The 19,720-nt window shown below is 31.3% G+C and overlaps 2 protein-coding genes across 2 annotated transcripts in view; both read right to left on the bottom strand.

Annotated features, from left to right (window-relative positions):
• Positions 1-1,933: 1,933 nt before the first annotated feature.
• On the bottom strand, positions 1,934-3,694 carry LOC132752705 (uncharacterized). The gene is made up of 3 exons (XM_060743069.1): positions 3,660-3,694; positions 2,686-2,850; positions 1,934-2,280 (listed from the first exon to the last, which is right to left on the bottom strand). The coding sequence occupies exons 1-3, from the start codon at positions 3,667-3,669 to the stop codon at positions 1,934-1,936; spliced, it is 522 nt and encodes a 173-aa protein (XP_060599052.1). The 5' UTR covers positions 3,670-3,694.
• A 92-nt stretch (positions 3,695-3,786) lies between these two features.
• The window catches only part of LOC132752704 (uncharacterized), a 136,171-nt gene continuing 120,237 nt past the window's right edge, over positions 3,787-19,720 (bottom strand). Inside the window, exons 52-55 of the mRNA XM_060743068.1 lie at positions 18,913-19,074; positions 14,225-14,389; positions 12,381-12,548; positions 3,787-3,836 (exon numbers count right to left, since the gene is read on the bottom strand). Coding sequence (XP_060599051.1) covers positions 3,787-3,836; positions 12,381-12,548; positions 14,225-14,389; positions 18,913-19,074 — 545 coding nt within the window. The remainder of the gene's footprint in view (positions 3,837-12,380; positions 12,549-14,224; positions 14,390-18,912; positions 19,075-19,720) is intronic.

Below are 19,720 nucleotides of genomic sequence, written 5' to 3'. Positions count from 1 at the left end.
ATGGGATGAAATTAATTCAAAATCAATACTCAAAACTAATTGGTATTCAGTATTATTTTATTGAGGAACCTAAAGGTCCCCTTCCTATATATAGATTTTTTTTTCCTGGGTTACTAGAATTTATTTTATAACCTGTTAATTTTTAAAAAGGTGGGTGTTTTTGACGTTACAATTAATGGGAATTTATCATTGGTGTGAGTGTGATTTTCTAAATACGGGCCATACTCTTTTTAAATTTAATTTAAAATTTGCAAAAATTAGTAAAAATTGCTATTTCTTTGTAATTTAACACATAACAATATCTTATCACTCCATACAATAGAGTGTTAATGACCCTTTTCCGTGAATCTCACAGGGCGAGGTATTTAATTAACCCGTGGGCTTTTGCAGATGTTAATGCATTAAAAGGTGCATAATAGCACCATTCATGCATAAAAGTATAATTTTATGTCTGATTTACCCTGTTTAGTTTTTCATATAATGAAATTGGTTTTATCAATTTTTTGCATGTGCTTAATATTAATTTTAGATACAAAAATCCTTTTGATCTACCTAAAGTATGTACAACCAAGTAAGGTAAAATGAGTTTTTGCTTTTGCTTTGACGCAGCTAAAATCTGGAAAAGTTTTCCAAATGATCTCAGATGTACATTTTGACTTCTAATTAATTCAAATTAAAAGACTAGTTGAAACGATAAGTAAAGAAAAGTGAGCTACCTCTATGTGCATCTGATCTTTTCCAGTGTATGTTCTGTTTCATTTAGTTCCTGTTTTGCTTGTAAGTTCATTTTATATATTTTTCCTTGAATTATGTCCAATATAACGTATCCAGCTATCCCAATTTTATTATACAGAACGGTATTTTTTCTTTATTTTCATTTTAAATGCTCTCATATTTTTACCAATGACATGAAAAATGTATTTGTATGTATTTTTTTTTATTAAAGTTTTTGTTTTTTTTGTATTTTTTTTTTTGCTGGGGACACAATTAAAACATCCAGCAAGACCCTAGTAGGCTTAATAAGATCTTGACTAATTTTTAATCATAAAATCAAAAATTATTTATACAAACCTTACTTGGTCAGTAATTCTGTGCAACACAACCTTAAAATCTGATGATAACTTCAACAGCAAATATTAGCTTGTTATCCGGGTATCTGTTATAATTCACTGAATAATAATGAAAATCATATAAATATTTAACTGCAAGTTCTAGTATCTTTATTTAAACTGAACTGGTCCAAAGGACACGAGTGCCCCCACTGAAATTTATGGTATTTCGCGCAGTCTGATCAGGTCCATGCTGTTCGCTATCAGTTTCTCTACTTGTAATAGTTTTGTAAGCGAACAGCATGGTCCTGATCAGACTGCGCGGCTGGTCTGGTCCAGGCTGGTCGCAACCCATTATGTTGGTTTTGTCATGACGCAGCTCATATTGTTAAACATTAAAACTTATACATTTATTTCTATTGTAAAAGAACCACAGCATTGAATAAGCTTCCATAAATGTAATTATTCAATTTGCTAAGATTTTTCACAGTTATTTTTTTACAATCATGCGAGTCTAAACTTTGCATTTCAGAACATAAACAATCAGCACTGGATAATCCTATACTCAGAATATCCAATTGTCGGGGAAAATTACAAAAGTTATCAAAAATTTAAAGGATTTGTTTGTTTATTTAGAAAACCATTGAAAAGCCATTTCAAAAAGTAAAATTGGTTTTCCTAGATGTTTCAACACATAATAATAACAAAACCACTGACAGAGCTATGTGTTCAAAGATTGACAGCAAAACATTTTAAAGTATTCCAAATTTATACATTCAAAGCCTGAAAGCAATAGTGAATACTTAAATGTGGTCAGTGACAAGGTTGAATGGTACAAAATGTTTGATGTCAAATGAGCAGGACTGCTCCTCCTAAACTTTGAACTAAAAACAATGATATGTTCTCAAATATTTCTGAAACAGAATTACAAACCTGATATTGTAAAATACAAAAGATATTGTAAGTCTGTGGGTTATAGCTCTCTTTAGTCTAGTTATTACTTCACATGTTGGATTTTGAGAAGCATCAAGATTATCACAGCTATCGCCATGACAGAATCTTTGTTCGCTATTGTAAAGTGCATTTGTCCGATCTTGGAACACTTTTCGTGCAGTTTGTTCAACTTGGTTTGTTATTCCATTGATGCTGTCAGTATCAGTACACTCATTTATAGCTACCTCAACCTTACCAACAAATCTCAAATTAATATGGTTGTCAGGGATCGGGGATACTGTAAATTATCAAAAATATCATTTTAAACAATAAGTCCAATAAAATAAATGAATAACCAATACTTGCAAGTAAATTTCCACAAAAATAATGTTGTTCTCTTTTAAAAAAAGATAAACTGCATTTTAAACATATTTTTCATCAATTTCTCTTTATATTGAAAGTTTTGTACTTGTAAACAGAAATATAGAGATTGTAGAAATAAGCCTCTTAATATCATATTGTTATTGGTGTAAATAGAGTGTTAAGATTTTGTTTTCATCTAATTATCAATTATTTGAAATTTAATTGAAATTTCTTTATTAAAGATATTGAATCATAATGAAACTTGGGTATTTCTACAAAACATTTAATTTATATATAATATTCTAATGAAACGAAAAAAACAATAACAAAAACTTCATACTGTTAAAAGCACAAGATGTTGATCCACTCTGGTAATTGGTAGTACCAGCTGGACATAATTTACAAGTGTTTGAATTCCGCCCCTCTTTTCTGTTGTATTGACCTTTAGGACAGCTAGAACAAGTGGCAAGATTGGTTCTGTAACCAGCACCAGCCTGGCAGTCAACTGAAAATATCAACAATTATCAGGTTAAAATATTCTTATTATTAACATTACATCAAATCATTCATCACTAAAACAATTAAATATTGCACTTTCCTAATGTTTTTACAATTACTATCTAGTTTTTTTTAAAGTGTTATAGATGGCACATATAACTGCACACTGCTGCTATCATTGTATCACACCTTTTGTTCTTCATAGTAAACTTCAAAGCATAATGACCTTTATGGTGGTGGTGGTGTTGGTAGTTTTCACACCGGATCATAACAGAAAGCCATATTAAATTCACCAGAGCATAGGTCAATCAACGCATCGTTCCTGGACAGGCTGTCAAGCAGTTTACCTGTACTAGTTGCCATCACTTTCGCAAGGAACTGAAACTTCTGCACATGCCAGAGCAGAGGTACAGTGCGAATGACCGTAGAAATGATTTCATGATCAATCACAACATAAGTGACTTGCCCCTTTCAGGAATCGAACCTGGGTCGCCCGATTCACAGTCTAACGCTCTACCTATTGCCGGACGGCTTTAATGACCTTTCTCACATTACCCCTGATTTATGTATTAGAATATGAAATTTGTCAATGGTGTTTTAAGTTATGCTGACTTTGTGAACTATAACAACTTTCTGGCTTTAATGGTGGTGGTTTAGGGTTATTCATGCCACACTTTGTATTATTTCAGCACATGTGCTGAACTACCAAACAAAAAGAAATTCCTTCAATGATTTTAATATACAACACAGATTCAAGATATAACATAAATGCTGATTTAAAATTAACTGTTATTGTGGTTTTTATAATCAACTTACAAATACACATTCCAGCTGACTTAGGTGCAAAGACTTGGGTTTGTTTAATTCATCAGGACATTTACAAGTAAAGTGTGTCACATTTCCACATCACTAATATCTACCTATCTGGCATGCGTCTACCAAACTATCTTATTATTTTCTCTACCACAAAATATTTTCCTGGTTGGCACTTGTCTGAAATATTCATTATTATACTGATATAAATGATGATTTATTCCTAGTGGTGTAACAATAGACTGGTTTATTGTTATACAACAACAATAAATACTACCATTGTACCAAAATATTTTTTTTCTTTTTTATTTGATCGAAATATGTGATCTGTGTGTTAACGTTTCAAGCACTGCAACAATTTAAATGTACATACAAAATACCTTTAAAGATAGAAACCACATGTCACTTGAAGGATAGCTGAGGACACCAAATAAAAGTTAAATAACATTACTGGTCTAATAATCAGAAAAGGTTTAGAAATACCACAGCAATTCAAGAGATTGTATAGACATATTAATAATAGGGTACAAAATAAAAGTGAACAAAAATAAAAGGGTAAAAAAAAGGACAAAATAAAAGTGGACAAAATGAAAGCAGACAAGACTATAAAAGTGACTGTACGAGGTAAAAGTGTACAGAATAAAGGTGTACAAAATAAAGGATTACAAAATAAAAATGTTTTAAACAAGAACCGGTTGAACCGGGTGATGCTCCCCGAGAAGGTTCTGGACACAGGAAAGTATAAAAAAATGAACAAAGGGCAAAAACTCCAAAATAAGGCAAGGCGGAGTTATGTTTTTTTTGCACTGCACTTCTATTCAATGAGATCTATCTATCTATAAAGTTTCCTGATGATTATCTCTGTATAGTTCAGAGTAATGTCCGCGTAAAATTCAAAGTGTATAAAAAGAACAAAGGGAATAACCCAAAATTAGACCAGGCTTTGTTTAGGTTCTTTAAGCATTGAAGTCATAAGTCAAGGCAGAGTAATGATTCTTAAGCACTGCACTTCTACCCAATGAGGACCTATCTATCTACAAAGTTTCTGGTTGATATCTCTTATAATTTTAAGTAATGTCCTGGACCCAAAGTTGTTCAAGTGTCAAATTGAACAAGGCAATAAACTCCAAAGTTAGGGCAATGACAGCTGTTACAGTTCTTGTCGCACTGGCAAACCTACTTAATGAAGATCTATTCTACTTACAAAGTTTTCATGTTGATACCAACATTATAGTGTTATAGTTATGTCCGGGACAAAGTTCAAAGTGTTAAAAAGTATACAAAAGGGGCGGATAAATTAAAAATTAGGCAAGGCAGTGTACTGTTCTTGTACACTGCCACACCTACCAATGAGATCTATCTCCCTAACAAAGTATCATGTTGATACCTCTTATAGTTTTAGAGTTATGTCCCGGACAAAGTTCAAAGTGTAAAATAAACAAAAGGGGGAAAATTAAAAAATTAAGCAAGGCTGAGTTACGGTTCTTGTGCACTGCACACCAGTCCTTCTCACTGAGATCTATCTACCTACAAAGTTTCATGTTGATACTTCTTGTTCTTTCAAAGTTATGTCCCGGACAAGAAAAGCGACGGGTACGGCACGGATGTTACGGAACGAGGACGAGACAGAAGACAACAGGCGAGCGGACTAATTTCGGGCAGCATAATAAAATGTGAACAAGATAAAGGAGTACAAAATAAAGTGTACAAATAAATGATGTACAAAATAAACAGTGTTAACACAAATAAAGTTTCAAAACTACACAGGTGTAACAAAGGTTCAAAATATGCTTTAATCTCTTTACATCCTTGAATTTTTAAAATAATAAATTTGTTTATTCTTGAACTAACATAACTCTAATTATAGGTTGAATATGACATTTGACCTTATTTAAAAAACTCTTTTCATCTGGTGGATTTGTAATTTTATTGCCATTACGTAGGCAGTAAACAACTTTCTATTGGTCGCCTATATTCTTTGGCGGTAAACCTTTTTCTCCGCTTGCCGCTTCTGCCTTTTTGGTTCATTCGGTATTCGTTGACAAGCAAGATACACTATGTTTGAGATAATCTCTATTTTTTACACACAATTATTGAAAGTTATTTTACGATCTGTTCCACATATGATTGGCTATTTTATCTTGAGTTTTATGGACTGAGTGTTTTGTTCATCAGGCATTGTATGTAGTGCACATACAAGAGGAGTTTTCGTTATTCAGTAAATTATATTCGGTTGAATACGAATAAACTTTATTCGTACTTCGGTGCCGTAAGCTGTTGTATTTCGGTTACTTTTCGTCCGCAGTAAGCTGTTTGTATTTTGGACAATAACATGGCGGCAAGGAACTGGAAAAAAAAACAAACTCATTACCTCTCATTTAAGAGGGTAAAAGAGATGGACTCATAATAATGTTAAATGACGGCATTCGAGCATGAGACCAGGAAATCCTTTCGGACACGAGGAACACATGGAAGATATTAAATTGTTTTTCCGACGGAAACTACGCAAGCGACCTGAATTGCCAACTTCCGCCTTCCGCTAAAATGTCAGCTTTTCACGAGGATGATGAATTTTCTTGGGGATACAGATTGAAAGTAAGAAGTCGTCAGACTGATTCTGGTATCATTCGATGAAGAAAGGAGCTGACGCCTTACAACAAGAAGAACGGGTTCTTAAGGAACAAGTTATCCGAAGCAGACGTTATTGAGAAAAACCAAATTGAACAGAAAGAAACACAGGATGTTAAAAATTAAGAGGTGAGATCGTACGAGTATCCCAATTTGTATTTTCTAGGTAAAAAAAACCGTTATGATGATTCAAAGTAAAAATGTAGATTATTGAGCATTTACGCTTATGACTTGAGAAAAACACAGATCTACGAGGAAAGCAAAGTCGAATTAGTAACAATTGGTTTGGATATTTTTTCTCATTCAGGTTCAGACACTTGCAGTGATGAAAGTTTGAACTAAGTATCAAAAGAATATGAAGAAAAAAAGGTGTCTAATTGTTTAAGTTCATCAGAAGATCGATGTTGATACTTTTCATTATTCGAAGAATAAATTAGCTGTGGTATTTTGGCTAAGGCTGGGGATAAATAGTCAGTAACAACAAATATCCTCAATCCAGTCTAAGATTTGAATATGTCACTAGGCTCAATTACATTTGACAAATTAGAATGGAATTTGTTTTGTTGCAGGGGAATTAGAAATATTTCATCCCCGTCTATGCAAGCTTTCTGAACGTAGGCTAGACTTGAGTAGTAAAGGAACTTTGTATCTGTTGTTCTTCCTATGACTTTTGTAAGTTGTTAAGAATTATGTACGCAGATGTTTAAGAGAGATTGAACTAGCCATCTTAAATGGGAAGTTCGTATCAATATGTGATCGGCAATTTTATCTAGTCATGTGAGTAATGTAACAAAAAACACATGAATTGTTCGTCATAAGACTGAAAAAGTAGATCAAGATACTTAGTGTTACTACAGAAGAGTTTGGTTCTGTAGTCAATTTCAAAGAAATAAATGTCAGCAAAAAGGCGCCTCATATTACAAATGTTGTAAGGCATTTGCAAGATTTATCTCAACCATTCTGTGCATCTTTTGGATAAAAGTAAGGTCAAGTTGGAATTCCCGAATGTTTCAAGTTTCATGCCCGATTCCACCAATTGACTTGTTGGATTAGATATGCATCATCTATAAAAAAAATTGACAATTAATGAAAATGTTGTAGAATTCTATTTTTCCAAAAATTTTGTTCTAAAACAACGAGGTAATAATATTGCTTGATTCAGCCAGTATTTGAAAATACTATTGTAAAAACATTCAGTTTAATGTAACTATTTGTAATGTCACTAAAAATGATTTGATGTTTATTTATGATAAAGTTTTTATTCATTGAGAAGGTACCGCCAATCGGTCTTTATAAATATGAAGGTTTAAATTCAGGTTAATGATTAAAATTTCATACTGAATTTATGAGAAGTATTGTTAGGTACGGATTATAGGATTGTTAGTTTGTGATCTTTTGAAATATGTTTTGCGATTGGTTTTATTGATACAGGTTTTCCATTTTGATCATTTGGTTCTTGGAAGTACAAAAATCTTCTGGCGTAATGATTATCCAAATGATATAGATAATATTGGTAAGAAAGTTGCTGATTCATGTATTATAGGCCCTTTTAAGAAATCCCTTTACTTCTGACGTAAAATTTCTCCATTGAATTCAGTTCCAAAAAAGGATACTGAAGAAAAGGATCTTTAGATTAGTAGGCCCACAGGTCAGGCTGAAATGATCTTTATTAATAAAGATTGTTATTGGAAGTGAACGTGTTATTTAGTTTTTCCTCGATTGATGATTTTTGTTCATTTGAATAAAATCAAAAGTCAAGGTTGTCTTTTGTTAACAAGGATTTGAGAAAAGCTTTACAGAGCAAATCGTAATTTTGTCCTAGCAACTATAATCTTGGTGGCTTTTTTGTTGGAAAAACATATTTTTTGTGACACATGTTTTAAGCATGGGGGCTTAGGTCAGCTTGCTTCAAGATATGTCAAAGGGTTCGAACTGCCAATAGGCCTTTATTATGTATTAAGATAGGTTTTTTGTGATTCTCAATTATCTTGATGATTAGCAGGGGCTGAAACAAAAAATAATGCCTCCTTTTTCATATGATTGTTTAGGACAAATTTCTTAGTAAATTGGTTTTATTGAATCTGTGAATTAAAGCATTCACCTTCAGAAGTATGACTTTTGGGTGTTCTATTAATCAATTCTATGACAAGGAAGTAACACCGGAGCGATTTAATTGAAATCAAAAATTTAATTAAGTATTGTTAATTAAAACAGAGGGCAACGCTAAAGAAAATTACAGTCTCTTATTGGTAAATTAAATTTTGTGGCTTCTTGTGTGGCGGTCAAGCCAATTTTATAAGTAGACTCATAAATTGTCTTAAAGAATTGTATAATTATCTTCCTTCAATGTTTATGTTATAATTCCATCAGAAGTAAAAAGATTTTATGGTGGCATAAATTGTTACAAAAATATAATTGGAGTGTCTATTTGTTATATGAAAATTGGTTCAAGACCTGATGCAATTTTTCGACGATTCCTGTCTTACAGGCTTGTGGTGGTTTTTTCAAAGGGAAGTATTTTCACTCAAATTTCCCTGATAACATACTAGGTCAAAATTACTCAATAGCTGTTCTCGAGTTACTTGTATTATTCTGGCCCTAAGACTGTGGTCTCTGAATTCAAGGGTAAGAAAATAATTGTTAATTGTGATAATGAAGTTGTTTTGTTCGTTTTTAAATTCTGGCAAAGCTAGATGCCCTATTTTTGCAGATGGTTTTAAGAGAATTTATGTTTTTTGACGCCAAAGCTGAATGTGAGATCAGAGATGTAATTTATCTAGTACGTGACAATCGTATATCTGATTTTGCTTATCTCGTTGGTATCAACACAAAAAATTTCAAGATGAATTTTTTCGGTTAACATCTGGTTTTCATTTAGATCATTATGAGGTGTTACAGCAAGATTTTGCTTTTGTTAATGACTGGTAATTCTTTTTGTCTTCTGGTTTATTTTGCGAGATCTGCAATGAAGGCTCTCAAGACAGATTTAAAACTGTGTCTATATTTCAGCATATGCAGAAAATAGTAGAAAAAATTTAAAAATTCAAATGGGAATCATTTATATTATTTTGTTTGTATTTTTGCAATTTCTTGTTATTTACCTGCTTCAACTGAAAACATTTCAGTTATTATTCCCAATTTCCTTAGTAGATCTTTTAAATCTGTGGCTAGTATTCGAAATTATTTAAGTGGTTGTAAGAACTGATTCATCAGTTATTGGGTATAATTTGAATGAAATGAATACTTTTTTGATAAATTTCACCTCTTCGTGGGATTTTTCCCGATTGAAATAGTCATTGTGTAAAAACAAGCTCAACCTATAACTCCTTTTATTCTTTCTAAGATTTACTTGACGTTGAATTTTAAAGATCCAGAAAAACTTAGTTTTTTGGTGTTTATTTTATTTGCATTTTTTCTGTTTGGCACGAAAGTCAAATTTCAGTTCCAACTACACTTAAAGATTTAATAATTCATAAATGTTTGATTTAGGTCTGTGTACTCGTGTTCATGCGTGGTTTAATAGTTACTATGGAATTGGACCAAACAATTCAGTTTGGAGAACGACTCTTTTTACAGATCCTCTATTAAGTTCCAGGCTCTTGTTTGTGTCCCGGTTCTGCATATGATAACATGTTAAAGGTCATTCTGGGAAATCTGCAGATGCTTTATTTCTTTTACCTAATGGTAAACCGGTAACTTATTATTTATTTCAAAATAAATTGCGTCAGGTTTTTAAATGATCTTGGGTTTGATCATCATGTATATTCCTCTCATTCATTTAGGCGTGGTTTTGCTACCCTTGCCTTTAAGAATATATTAGTTCAGATGAAATTCAAATTCTTGGAGATATGGCATTCTGACGTTTTCATAAACGTTTATATTTCACTATCCATTGAAGATAAGTGCTAAAATTATGAAGGATATTCTCATGTTTTTTATGTTTGATTTAAAGTATAGTCATTAATAAACTGTTCTTTGTATGTTTTCAGAACATGTTAGCTCATCCACACTTCGAAAGTGTACAATTGTCTCAGGACTCCATTGCCAGAAATGTGTCAGGTATTTGGATACTCAATAACAGCCTTTCCTGGAATTAATATTTCAAGGTTAAGTTTTCGTATTTCACAAGGTCAAGTTGATCTTAGATCTGCTTATGTCATTTTACATGTGGTACCAATGATTGTAACTGGCCCTCGTTCAGAAGATGAGATTATCTCATCTTTTAACGATTTGATTTCCAATGTTCGTCAACAATCTTCTGGAAGCATTTTGTATCTGCAATTATTCCCCGCCCTATAGATTTTGATACTACTGGTAATAGGGTTAAAAAATTAACAATAAATTGGTTCTACTATATGCAAATCAAAGAAATGTTATTTTCATTAGAACTTTTCAAACCCTTTCTTAAATGTGGCTTGCCCCGTCGTGAGTATTATGCTATAAAGACGGTGTTTACATCTTAATCTAGAAGGTACAAGCGTTTGAAAGAATTTTTTCATTAATACCATTGGCTCACTTAAAAGTAATTACATCTTAGTGTTGGATGAGCGCTACATGTTTACTGCAAGTTTCAATATTTGTATTTCTAGACAGCTTGTTTAAGTAAAATATGTTCATAATTATTATAATCTTTAGAATATACATTCGTAAGATAGTGTCATGTTCTAATGTCATTATGTCTTTGCTTGAGGCACTTGGTTACTCAAGAAAGATTAAATCTTACAAACTGGCAATGGCTAGTATTGAAGATTACTTTCTACTAAGGAGGTTAAAAGAATGCCTCTTAGTGGTTTTGTTATTGTGTATACACTTGTTGTAGAGTGTTTCAGGATATTGATTTAATGTTTATATTCAAATATATGCATTAGTTGATATATGTACGTTATGCTTTGCTTGAGACACACTGTTTCTCAAGAAAGGCTCAGTCTCGTAAGCTGGTAATGACCAGTCTTGGAGATTATGCTACTAAGGAGGTGGTATGAAAGCCTCTTAGTAGATTTGTATGTATCTGAACTTTATTTGCTGATGTTTTGTATTTTGTAATGTTTTTTGTTTGTTTTTTTCATGGCCATGGGTGTGGCTGGATTATGAATATTACTTCTGTAATGATTAATGGATTGTCATGTGGATAGACAAAGACATTTTGATTGAGTTTCATGATGAAACAATTTCTATTTGTATTGAATAATATATTCATTTAATATGAATGTGAAACATGTGATCTCGAATTACTAATAATATGATATGAAGATCAAAATTTCTCTTGTGTTTTCTTTTAAATGATAACTTATAATTTTGTTTATTTTGAACTAAAATAACTTAATTATAAGGTTGAATGAATTTGACCTTTTTAAAAACTCTTTTTCATTGGTGGATTTTTAATTTATGCATTACGTAGGCAGTAAAACAACTTTCTATTGGTCGCCTATATTTTTGGCGGTAAACTTTTTGTCGCTTGCGCTTCTGCCTTTTTGGTTCATTCTCTGTATTCGTTTGACAAGAAGATCACATGTTGAAAATTCTATTTTACCCTCCACGCCCGCCCTTATTGTGTGTTATTTGTATATTTTATTGTACAATATTGTATTTTGTAGAAGTTATATTTGAAGAGTTGCTGGATTATGAATATTACTTCTGTAATGATTAATGGATTGTCATGTGGATAGACAAAGACATTTTGATTGAGTTTCATGATGAAACAATTTCTATTTGTATTGAATAATATATTCATTTAATATGAATGTGAAACATGTGATCTCGAATTACCTAATAATATGATATCAAGATCAAAATTTCTCTTGTGTTTTCTTTTAAATGATAACTTATAATTTGTAACAAGTGACATGCAAAGAAAACATAAAACTTTCTTCATTGAATATATGTAACATAAAGAAGAAAAAATTAATATGTTTATAATCAGTGTTGAATATCATTATATAGATAAAAAGAAATTATTTTTCTGTCATAAATTTAATCTTAAACTGTTTGATTTCAAGTCAACAGATAAACAAATTTTATTTCTTTCAAAATAAAATGTAGAACTATGGTTTACATATAGATTTAACTATGATTTACATATAGGCATAAAAAACTCACTTTCTGAGCAGTCTGATGCTTGTTTAGCACCAGGGCCAGCAGTTGTCTTATCAGTAGGGCATGCTTTACATGTATCTGTGTTACCAATTGATTCCTTATAAGTACCAGTCTCACAAAGGAAGCATTGTTCTTTGATTGCATCATACTGCTCCCCTTCTTTACACTCAGCTAATGTCAAATTAATATTACATATTACTATAATATGTATTCAAATGTTTCATGTAGACAGATTATATTTAGATATAACAACTTGATATAACAAGAAGATAAAGAGGATATTTGTTTGTTTTGCATGTTAGATTGAAATATATTTCAATGAGTGAAAGCCAGACGCAATATTTTCGCGAGTGGCGTTGAAAACGATTGAAAATAGAATAGCTTGTGTTCACAAATATTTCAATCTTATATGTAAAACAAATAAATTTTCTTTTTATTTCATGCTTTTTAAGTGATTTTTAGTGTTTTTACTGATTTTGATTCTAAATGCCAAATATTCTCCTTTATGACGTCATCACATCATGACGTTTCTCTAATTTCATAACATTTTTGTATTTTCTGACGCTGACATTCAATCTCTGGCACAGAATTTAACGACAAACCTATCAACAAGTAGTTCTCAAAAGAGTTTAAAACTAGCGATGTAAAAGAAAGGAATATTTTTATTTTATTACAAGTATCCAACAAATTACAAGGCATTCAAAGTTTAAAAATAGCATTGGCTTATAGAATTGACAATAAATGCACAATCACAAATTACGCGGTTAATCAATGAAAATGCTATTTTTAGCGATGTCGATTACCGAATACTTCATAGCGTAGTACACAAATAAATCTGACTGTCGAGTAATGAAATATATACATGTCGGACTCAGTTTTGGCGAGAAGATTTTCGATAAATTATTTACATTAGTGTTAAACAACAGGTTTATTGTGAACAAAATACATCAAAACTAATAATTTTAAAGATTAGGAATTACTAAATTCAGAATTGTTTGATTTTATTCAGGCTATCTTCGTGTAACTTCCCCGTGGTACAGGGGTAACGCGCTCGTTTAGGGTGTGAGAGAATAGGGGTTCAAATCCCAGTCAAAGCAACTATTTCTTTAAGTGTCTTTTTTAAAGTAGACACGGTATGCAATGATAATGTGTGGCTGTCATAAAAAACTGAACATGAATTATATTTTTGATGCAACTTTAGTCATGCAAAATTCCGTATGTACATGTATCAAACTCAAACTGTTATAGTAAAAAATCTAAACGCAGTCGCTGCATCTCGGTGCCCTGTAAGATGAATTGATTTATAGTAACTATATAAAAATAAACTTATACAGGAAAATACATACAGATGTACTGTACAGTACGATTTAGATTGCAAAGATCAGAGAATACCACAGAGCTTTCAGCCCTTTGATTAACATGATGTATGAATGACATCGACTTTCTTTTCCTAAAGAAGCAAAATTTACGTATGACAGCATTTTTTTGCTTGTTAATATTCCATTTAGTTATGATATTCTTTTCATCCACATTCAGATACAGTCAGGCTGCAGTGAGAATTATAATTAATAAATTTCCCTGGTGGTGATTATCAGAATATAATCATCTGATATATTACAGTGAAACACTGGAAAGCATGAAATAAATAGAAAAATTGTTTCTTTTGGGCAGTATCTCCTAATACAACTGATGAATCACTGGAGTAAATATTAGCCTCCTAAATGATTAGTATCAATATATATTATTATATATATATATATATATATATATATTGAAATTAATGTATTATATTTGTTACCAATAAGTTCTGAAAAACGATCAATGATAATTATTAATTCTATACTTACGAACACATGCATCGGAGGTAAACTGTCCATTTTCCAGGGTAATTTCTCCATCAGGACAGTTAATACAACCTGTACTTCCCGACTCGGGTTGATATGATCCTGCCTCACAAGCATAACAGCCTGTTTTCGTACCTGGTTTTCTATATTTACCCTTAGCACATACCACTGAAAACATCATCATATATTTTTGACATACATATATAATCTATGTCATAACAAGCATTGAAATCACTTACAAAATAACTGAAATTTTTATGGAGTTTGTTGTTATTTCTTAAATATCTTCTTTTTTTTACAATTTCAACACTGCACAAGGAACCTTTATCATAATTTAACATGTCATATGTATATATATGTGTATATATAAAGGATCTCATATGAACATCTAGCACACTTCATAAACAAGTTTAGTAATAGATTAATATAACAGGACAACAAATGTGAGATTATTTTATCACATGACTGATCACCTTGACCTTGTATAAACTCGGTATGGCATTTAAAAGCACTTTTATATGTTGTTTTTGTATAAAATGTTGATATTTGAATTGAAAAATATGCCTTTTAAAACAAAAACATAACAATTGACCTTTACACGGCAAGTTTCATTACTACCCAAAGGGCTTGGAACCCTCGGAACCAATATTACGATCTGAACTATAACATATGACCAATATCATTAACCTTACATTGATCTTGACCCTACACTTTATAAGTCTGATATCTAGGCTTACTATGTCTTAAAAATGTTAATATTCTGGTTTCACCATGAGTGGGCATACATTCTAAGCTTGCTTTATCTTATGTTTAAAGGTTTAGATTTAAGACTTACTTTGTCTTACATAAGACCAGGTTTTAAGTTGACTTTAGATACCTGGTATCACATAAAGTGTGAAGGAAATGTATACCCAGTGTCACATAATGTGTGAAAAAAATTTATTTCCAGTATCACATAAAGTATGAATGAAATGTATGCCCAGATTCACATAAAGTGTGAATGAAATGTACCAAACCAAAATGCATGCCTGCGACAAGCTTGCCGCAAGCTTGTCGCAAGCTTGCCGCAAGCTTACAGCTTAAATACAAGGTTGCTGCATGCTTGCAACAAGCTTGCGCAAGCTTGCGATGACTTTTGAAATATATTGCAAGCTTGTTTAAAATTCATGCAAGCTTGCAAACATTTGATGTAAGCTTGCAATGCCGCAAGCTTGCAATTAGTAGACACTTAGAAATTTTTTGTACAAATCTACACTTAGAAATTTCTTGTTAAAGTAATGGAAACACTTAGTACACGAAAATTTTTGTCAAAAGTGTACACATTAAAAAAAAATTCCAAAAATGATAGTATCAGTGAAAATTAACTAGTTTAAACTAGATTACCACGCTAAAGTTTATTATTAGTTATTAGTTATTTTATATATTCAGCTCAGTATTGTAAATTTACGAAGAAAATATAAAATCATCATTTATTTTAATGCAAGTTACTGTAAATGATTTGAAATTTGACACTTTATACATTTCATATAGTTGGAAAAGGGTATATCTCAGAAAAAATGTCTGTGCAAAAGAAGTAAATGAATTGATTGTTAAATACATATTATTATTTCAATAAATCTACATGAAGTTATGTACAATGAAATAATATCCATTTAATAACAGGCTTTAAGTTTAACTATAAATTAATTAAAGTCTGTGATTCAATCATTCAGACACTAATAATCAAGATGGGATTGCATTGCTTGCCATTTTTAAATTCTAAGAATTCATGTTTTTGGATAACAATAAATAAATAAATAAACATAACAAAAACAGTGCATGAAATAATCTCATATATATTCTATATTAAATTAATCAATATATATTGCTTTTATTTAGGAAAATAAATACTACATCCACTGAGATTTTTTACGCTACACACATCAGAGCCTTGATAAAATTAATTGACCATCTGTGCATGACTAATTTACTCCCTGGTCATTCCGACAGATCAGGCTGTTCCATGTGATTATTTTGGGGAGAGATAACATTATAAATTTCATATGCAGAATGTGTCTAGAAGGACATTGCAATCTTTTTGTACAAAAATTTGTAATGATTTTTAAAATCTATATATCTATTAGCTATTTGATATTTTCTTTTACGCTCAAAGAATGAAAGTTAAAATGATGAGTAGATTAACCCTGCTTTACATACTGATAGACCTGTCCAGTTTTACAGTAACTGTTGTAAAATTTGAATTCTAAGATATCTGGGTCAGCAAAGAGGATGTACTTGATATTTTAGCAGTTTTGAAGATATTGTTTTGTTTAAGATTTTAAAGTGTTTAAGTATTGGTATGATAACAATCAGAATCACCTGGGACAAGGAGATATACAACAGAATCAGGTATTTATAAACCTTAAGTTACATTAATGCAGAAACAGGTTATATATCAAACTATTAACATTTGTAACAAGAGATCAAGGTTGTTTTTATATTTTCAACTTCATGCATTTGTTTTTCTGATAATTCTTTTTAATCTATACATGTATAATCTGTAAAATATAAATTATTCAATGATTTCTTTTTAATGATTGTTTATATTGTTTAAATGGCATGTTAGTAGATCTTTTTCATTTCCTGCAAATTAAACAAATTAAATCAATTTGATTAAATAGGACTAAATGGTACAATCAGTAGTTTTGTACAGCTGAACAGGGTCAATCATATTCATTTGTTATTTTACATGTATGTGTTGTGTTTTCAACGGAACAATCTAAAATTACATTATACATAAATAATTTGCAGGCTTGGACATTAGTGTGAGAAATAGCGGCATGCAGTGTTTAATAATGATGTGCAGTATTAATCCTGAAAAGGTATATTATTAAATCTCAATACTTTTCTATTCCACATCTTTTCTTGAAAAAATACATACTGGGTAATAAATATTGTCACAAATTTACTTAATTCTCATACAGAGAAATTCTTAAACATTAATGTGCACATTGAAATAAGATAAACTGCATTGCTTTAGTATTTTTTGAAAATACATAAGCATAGTTAATATTTAATAGTTAATACTGTTGAAACATTAGATTTGATGTTATTAAAAGATATGAAATATAACTGCATTTATGCAATAAAACATAGTTCATTACCGCATCTGTGTTTAATTAATTATGAATTTTATCTTTAAAGGTGAGCACAACCATAAGAAGTTCTAGGAAACACAGGCAGAGGACTAAAAATGGACACCGATAAAAGAAATAGTAATTTAAATAATCAGAAACATTTAAAACAAATTTAAGATTGAATAGTTTGTCACTGACAGACTAAGAGCAAACTAATTGCTTAAAACAAAGTGTTGGATTCTAAGAAAACAAGAACCTACTAAAACCTGCAGCTAGAAAAAAACTGTTTGTGTTATAGTGAATGTAGGGTGTTCTATTCTGTATTTGGACTAAAGGATATGTATTAAATTTTGTGAAAGAAATATGTGATCATGTTAAACTCATAAAAATTCTATCCCAAACATTCCTGTGCTGAATTCCGTCCCAGAATTTTACATTTTAAGAACATTCAAGGATGCTGGAATTAGGCTGGATTTTTTCAATGTCATTCCATCAAGGCTATTTACCATGGTAATTGGAAGAAAACATTAGTGTAGCAAATGAAAAATTTAACATCAGCTTCTTTTTACAATTTATGATTAAATAAGTTTATCATGGTAATTAATGCCTTTTTTTTTTTTTGCATGTTACATAGGATTCAGAGACTGTTCGTATACGTAGCAACTCCCTTTCCAAATAGGGTTTACAGTTTTTGCAAGCCTGCGATTAAGCTTGCGCAAGCTTATACATTAAGCTTGCGCAAGCTTATACATTAAGCTTGTAGTTATACATGCACAAGCTTGCGACTTAGCCTGTGCAGGCTTGCGGATAAACCTGCGCAAGCTTGCAAATAAGCTTGCGCAAGCTTACGATTAAGCTTGCGCAAGCTTGCGATTAAGCTTGCGCAAGCTTAAATATTAACTAGTTTGCAGTCAGATTTTTTTTAAATAACTGATCGCAAGCTTGCCGCAAGGTTCCAATTACTAGCCAGTAGCAAGCTTGCAACATAAGCTTGCAGCAAGCTTGTGACAAGCTTGCAATGTTAGCTTGCGATTTTGGTTTGGGATATATATATGCCCGGCATCATATAAAATGTAAAGGAAATGTATACCCAGTATCACGTAAAATGTGAAGGAAATGTATGTCCCAGTATCACATAAAGTATGAAGGAAATGTATACTAGTATCACATCAAGTATGAAGGAAATGTATGTCCAGTATCACATAAAGTATGAAGGAAATGTATTACAAGTATCACATAAAGTATGAAGGAAATGTATACTAGTACATATGTATCACATAAAGTATGAAGGAAATGTATTCCCAGTATCACATAAAGTATGAAGGGAATGTATGTCCCAGTATCACATAAAGTATGAAGGAAATGTATAATAGTATCACATAAAGTATGAAGGAAATGTATGTCCAGTATCACATAAAGTATGAAGGAAATGTATACCAGTATCACATAAAGTATGAAGCCAATGTATACTAGACAGTATCACATAAAGTATGAAGGAAATGTATGCCCAGTATCACATAAAGTATGAAAGAAATGTAAGTCCAGTATCACATAAAGTATGAAGGAAATGTATACCAGTATCACACTGTGTGGCTGCCGTTGCACCTGTGACTGTGTCTGTAGTTGTACCATCAGGACAGGGAGTACACTCATCATTGCCCATTTCAGACTTGTATGTTCCTGCCTTACAAACCACACATTCATCTCCTGCCTTGTACTTTCCTGGTACACAGTGCACTGATATTGAAATAAAATAATACATGTAACATAACTTGATAACTAGTACACCTATTGTTGTCAAGTTTTAAATCAAGCAAGAGAAATAGCAAAGGTGGTTAAAGATGAACCAAGGTTGAGACAAATCATGTATATATAATCCCAATTCAGGCATGTAACTGTGGTCAATGCCCCTCTCTGAAGCACTTGTATTTATCAAATTCACACTTAGTCTAATTACAATCATTAACTATGAGTTCTTTGTTGTAATGTGGTTGATAGTCACCTTTGAATTATTTAAGATTTTGCCATTACATAGTGTTAAATTTATAGAACAAATAACTAAGGCACAGAAAGATATCAAATTATAAACATGAATATTATTTCATTTTTGTTTTGTAAATATCTAATTATCAATTACAATTGTAGATCTACAATAAAACTTATTTTGAAAATGAATTAAACTTTTCTATAGAAAAAAAAAGATTTGTTTACATAAAAGTGAATTAACATGTTTGTAATTATCTTTATTCTAATTAATAACAAGCACTGACTGAAGAGCAGCATGTTCTGGTTAGTTTAAACTTCAAGTTTCGTAGCAAAAGAGAAAATATAGGGTTAAGGTCATATAGGCCTTAAAATGGGTGTGGTAAATTAGACTCATCAA

This window comes from Ruditapes philippinarum, unplaced genomic scaffold (assembly GCF_026571515.1).
Source record: "Ruditapes philippinarum isolate M1 unplaced genomic scaffold, ASM2657151v2 ctg170_1_1_1_1, whole genome shotgun sequence".
In the NCBI taxonomy this organism is placed as follows: domain Eukaryota; kingdom Metazoa; phylum Mollusca; class Bivalvia; order Venerida; family Veneridae; genus Ruditapes; species Ruditapes philippinarum.
This window is presented reverse-complemented; position numbering and strand designations above follow the sequence as displayed.